The 6,000-nt window shown below is 39.5% G+C and overlaps 1 protein-coding gene across 1 annotated transcript in view; it reads left to right on the top strand.

Moving 5' to 3' along the window:
- GALNT16 (polypeptide N-acetylgalactosaminyltransferase 16) overlaps positions 1-5,665 on the top strand; it is a 197,879-nt gene extending 192,214 nt beyond the window's left edge. Inside the window, exon 15 of the mRNA XM_058161908.1 lies at positions 1,866-5,665. Coding sequence (XP_058017891.1) covers positions 1,866-2,003 — 138 coding nt within the window. The 3' untranslated portion in view covers positions 2,004-5,665. The remainder of the gene's footprint in view (positions 1-1,865) is intronic.
- Positions 5,666-6,000: the final 335 nt, after the last annotated feature.

Consider the following 6,000-nt stretch of genomic DNA (forward strand, 5'->3'; position numbering starts at 1 on the left):
CACCTGGATGTCATCATGTCCTGTTTTTGATGCTCTGTGCATGCACAGAAGGTCCTATGCATGCACAGAGGTGTCACGCGTGAGCAAAGCGAGCGAGCGCGTGTGTGCACTCCCATTTGTGAACCGGTAGCAAAGGTAAGTGGATTTCATCCCTGATAGGGAACATTCTTGGCCTACCCATGTGGGATGAAGGAACTGGATGATGGGTTCTGGTGAAGATTCCTAGAAGTCAACTATATCAGATATAACTCTTGGGTAGATTTGAAAGATAGCATCACGTTCAACACATTGTGGTAATATAGCTAAGAGGTTATGGGGTAACAGCTCCCAGGGCATCATGCTTCAGGAAGAGATGCAACCAGTAAAAATGAATCAAAGACCTTTCACACTGTCTAGTAGTACCTGTAGGAGGATCTCTAAAGCAGATTTGCTATTTTAAGATGGGCTTCCCAATCCAGAATAGTACCATGCCAGATGGTTTCTGGGGAACAGCACTTTAATCTTACAGGGATTCGATCTCAAAGACTAGCAGCTTCCAAGCTCCAGGCCAGGACTTCCAGTCTATCTGTGTCATTCTGGAAAGTGATTTAAAATTAGGTATAACTGTGATCCAATTAATGTCTTCGGCATGGCTTTACATCAGTGTAAAATAATATAGGGTGAGAGAGTTGAACCCTGAGGCACCCCACAAGTATCCTCCTTCTCCCCTATTGCCCTTGCCCACTCAGGAAGAAACAGAACAGCTAAGAGCAGTGCCCCACTTTGCAAATGATCCAGAATATACCCTGATTAATGGTGCTTAAAACAATGCATGTTATTCACCGGAGAAATCCAAACAATTTCCTTCTCTACCCTGGCAAGAATCCTGACTGAAAAGATTCAGACAATCAGGTTCCTCTAACACAACATATACTTGGAGCTCTGCCACTATCTTGACAACTTTCTGGAGACCCAGCAATAGTTATCAAGATTGGTGAAGAGAGGGCATCTTTGTATGTACTCAAATAGATATCCACTTAATAAAAGGGTATGTTACCTCATTATTGAAATTTCCAGGGAAATATACAGATGCTTTCCCTCTTTGGATACATAGAAATCCACCTAGGAAAGCATCGAGTCTCCACTTGTGCCCTTTTACTCCAAAGGGTCTATCCTGGCTACAACACCGTTGTATTACAACAGTTGTATTATATACAATACAGTTGGATAACTGATACTAAGGTATAATATGTTAAAACATGACAGTTCACCAAAAACAAAAGCAATCTAATGTCAGTGCTTCAATATTATATAGATAGGGTTATTTCTAAATTCCTCAGCTAGAACTTCAGGAATCCAAACTCCTTGTTTGTTCCACCTTTTAAAGGAAAACAACCTTGATGTTTCCATCACAGACCGGTTAATGGATTTTGTGCACCTTTATCATGGGTTTGCTGAAAAATAAGGCTGTTTCATGGATGGATTGGTCCTGAATCTGAAGTAAAATCTCCTTCAACTGAAGCTCAATCCTTCTGTGTGATTTTTCTGCTCGCAATATGGGAGTGGTTTGTTTCTGTGGTCTTAAAAATAAGGGTTTTTTTTAATTTTTGAATTCCCAATTGGACATTCCTGGTGGTGTGACATCCAAATACTAACCAATTCCGACTGGCTTAGCTTGTGAAGATCAGCCAAAGCGATAAGATTAGAAAAAGACCTAATCAAAATATAAAATGGTACTATGTATTAAATAAGAAATTGAAAATTTTGCTAAATTATTACTGCTTCTATTAGTAAATAGATATTTGGGGACACAGAGAGTAAACAAGAAATGAAGGAAAGAAGGGGACACGTCTCACATGCTATTGTTTTTATTTTCCCCCTTGCAGAAATGGAAGATGAAAGGTAGCTTCATCCAACATTTTGTCAGTGGCCTGTGCTTAGAAAATGAGTCCAGCAGATTAGTGACCAACATCTGTCAGTCGGATATTCTGGGTCAACAGTGGGAGCTGCTCCAAGCCACATGATGGTTGCCCAGCATCTTTTGGTTCTGATACTTTTTGCATGAGACTCTGGGAACGGAAGGGGCTAGGGTGGGGTACAAATTCTGGTTTTCTTTTAAACCTAAATGTTTTGACTATGATCCTCAGCCAATAACCATTTCAGATGAAATGTCACTGTTTTTGGATTTATGTTAAAGAAGTCGGAGCTCTATGGCAACATCAGTCGAAATGGCCCAGCTTGTCCCACTTTGAGTAACAGTGCGAACTGGGTGTGAAAGAATCTGTCTCAGTAACCAATATGTGTTTAAGCCTGATTGACAGCAGTTCCATTCTTTTGTCTCCAGAAAAACCTGTGGTCTATGATCCCATGGAGTTGCTGCAGTTGATGTCTGTGACTATATGCTTGATGTGAACTCCTGATGAGTTTGCTTGATTTCAGATATGTCACCTCTCGTTTTGCATGTGTGTCATACTGTTTGATTTATGGAAAGGACGGCAAGGAAAGGGGGCGGGCTCGGTTATGGAAAAGCGCATCATTGAGGAAAATTGAGGCAGAGGTAAAGCTTTTTTTTTGTTTTTGTTTTGAAATCATCCCTTGCAGAGAAAGGGTTCCTTGATTTCTCTGGCAGGTAGGATTGATAAAACTTCAGGAAGAAAGCTAAACTAGTCTTCATCAAGAAAGATATCTGGTATGTTTCTTATGCTTTAAACCTGAACCACAGAAATATTGTTAAAAAGTACACGAGCAAAGGATCCATTTTTCTACCCTCTGGAGGGAACACATATTATTTCCTTCTGCTTTCATCAATATGTGCTTGGCGTACAGTTGTAGGGAAAAGGCAGCTGATGATAACAATTCTGTATTTTTGCAAACACAGCTTGGGCTGATGGCCAAAGGGTCAAATTGTGCTTGTACTTTTCCACTCAGTCCTTTTAGGTTAATCAAAATTGGATTTCTTCCTAAGGGCCTATCACCTATTTCTCAGCCTAGTTCTGTCTGGGGAATATTTTGGAGCCAAGCCCAAAACAAAGCTCTTTTTCCTGATGTGTGTATGTGCTCACTGAAAAACAAGAACTGTTGGCCAAGATTCTCACAATAATTCCATGTCACCCAGTAAAGTGCAAAGAGTGTGACCCTCGGTGCCTTTACTGAAGGCAGTGCTAGCTCTGAATTCATTTAAGAAAACTATTTTCATGAACATTTGTTTGGGAATCACAACTGGATAGATCAGGAGGAGTCTGGTAGCATCTTTGCCAATTAATTATGTTAAAAGGCATAAGTTTACAGCTGATGTAACTCGCTCTAACATAATGCATCTGATGAAGTAAGCTGCAGTTCACAAATACTTATACCTTTTAATAAAATTGGTTAGTTGGAAAAGGTGACGCCGGATCGCTTCCGGTTTTTGGCTACCATAGACTCACACACCTCTCTTCTTACAAAGTCATCTGAATAAAGGGAAAGTTACTTCTAAATAAATGCACTCAGGATTAAACTGAAACCATCTGTATTTCAATGGATCTAAGCATTGACTACATTGGTTGAGCATCAGCAGAATGTCAACCTGTTTGCCAACTGAGGAAGCCATATGCCAAGGTACTAGGTCTTAGTTATCAAATCTGAATTTGAGACAACATACTTGATGAGCCTTTTCTGTTAGTTAATTGTCAAAATACTATACTCTCATCCACTCTGTTTTGAAATATGAAAGTAACAGAAGATGTAAGCTATAATTAAATGGTCATTATGACTAATCAATGAATTGGTCATTTGCACAATACTCTCTGCTTGTCAATCATCTCCAATATATATAAAAAAACCCATTCCCATATAGACAAAGGTAACGCCAGGATTACTCCAACAGTATATTTAGGACAGATAGCTGCAAATGTGAAGGATCGATATCGCTAAACCTTAAGAAAGTCCTCCCCTCAGTACCTAATTATTTTGAATGGGTTACATTGGACTCTCATTTTGGTGGATGCCGTAGTGACCTGAAAGCAGCTCTTCAGCCCATTTCTGGGAGAAAATATGAAGAGTTTAGGAGGTTTTTCAAGGTAGTAAAATACAGTTTATGGAGACTCTCAAAATTGTAAGATCACTCACTTTGTATAACTTCTGTATTATATATAGCAAAAACTGAGAACTTTCCTTTAATGTAAGTTTGACAGTTACAAAGATTTGAATGTTCATATTATTTATTACGAATGACATCTTGTATATATCTACCCAGAATAATAAATTCAAGGGAATTTAATACCCAAGAAAAGACTACAGTATTGCAGTGTGAGGCCATTTTAGGAGTGCAGATAGGCAGGTTGTTCGTATCACCATGAATGGGAAAATAATTGTGAATCAATCCTTCTGTGGATGACATTTTGATAATAAGAAAAAAAAAAGTGGCAATGACAGTAGAAAGAAGCAAGGAGGATTCAACTGGAAGACATGTCATCTGATCCCCTATAGTATTTGGTGAATTGATTATGTGCTATCAAATCATTTTTGACTCCTAGCAACCACATAGATTTTCTCCATGACAATGTATCCCTACCTTATTCTTTCAAGGCTCCCAATGGTGCACTCATTGCCACTGTAACTGAGACCATCTACCTTGTTACTTAAAGGTGAGAAAGTTGCATAACAAAACACTAATGTGAAACACTCCAGATGTTACATCTGTTTCTAAACTAGATACCAAGACTTTAAGATGCCTGGGTTAATAATAATAGCCCCAGCCTGGGAATCCCATCCATCCAGGATGCGCCTAGGGATTTTCTATTGTGCAGTAACCAAGTATTCCCATAACATTTTTCAGTGGGGTTGTATTGTGTTGAGGGTGTGTGTGTGCACTGAGGGAGCTCAACCAATCTCATTGTACATATGTTGTGCACTGACAATAAAGATTTAAAATTGAAAATTGGGGAGGGATGGAACTTGTGGTGGCATTCAAAAAATTTAACAACTGGTTCTCCGCCCTAATAACCTACTGAGTAGATATTTCTGGGTGGTCATGTGACTGAGTGGTTGTGGCCAACTCAACATCACTCACGATGAGGAGCACTTTGCCTCGTGGGGATCATGGGAAAATGGTCATAAGTCACTTTTTTCAGTGCCATTGTAATGGTCACTAAATGAACTGTTATAAGTCAAAGATTACCTGTACAAAAATACAAAAAGCTTCTTTGCTTGCAAAAAGCTGCCCTAAATACCAGTCATTAGATTAGAAATACCTGCAAGCCAGAATTACAAACCAGACAAGGTGCCAGAGCACCTTGAGGAATTAAAATAGTTTAAATGTTGGATAACCATCTGACTGAGATGGTGTAGGGTTCCTGCCTGGGCAGGGGGTTGGACTAGAAGGCCTCCAAGGTCCCTTCCAACTCTGTTGTTATGTTATGTTATGTTATGTTAAATGTAATAATAACTATCAGCAGCCAACTCTTGCTCATAAAGTGAAACCCCTTAGCAAAGGTCATTTAAGCTCTCCAGAAAGTGGGTTATATTTGGGCTACAAAATGCTGAGCTAAAGAGACAAATTAACAAATTATATAGGGGACCCAGGTTCAAGCCTCCCAAGCTTGTCAGGATCCCAATAAAATTAGTACATGCCACAGATATCTAAATAAACTTCAAGCTTGGTGCCATGTTACTAAGCCTTATTACCATGAGAAAAAACTAAAATGAATTGGAGGATCCATACCCCTACCTCCTTTTTTTAAAAAAAATCTTACTATCAGTGAGGAATCATATGCCTTGCCCACTCCAAAGCAATGCAAGAGACTCCTGTCCCAAAGATGCTTTTTCAAGAGGCAACTGGACTTTCTGGAAACCAAGAAAGTCCAGTTGCCTCTTGAAAAAACACCTTTGGGACAACCATGACCTGGATGACTGAAGAATCGCCATAGACAAGAGACTCCTGTGCTCAGTGAACTGACAAAGCACCCTTTCACACCCAGGAGAAGCAATCCTTAGATACATTTGCACCACTTAAAGATAACAGCTGGTCTCACATCAGAAGGT

Source organism: Ahaetulla prasina, chromosome 1, assembly GCF_028640845.1.
Source record: "Ahaetulla prasina isolate Xishuangbanna chromosome 1, ASM2864084v1, whole genome shotgun sequence".
Taxonomy (NCBI): Eukaryota; Metazoa; Chordata; class Lepidosauria; order Squamata; family Colubridae; genus Ahaetulla; species Ahaetulla prasina.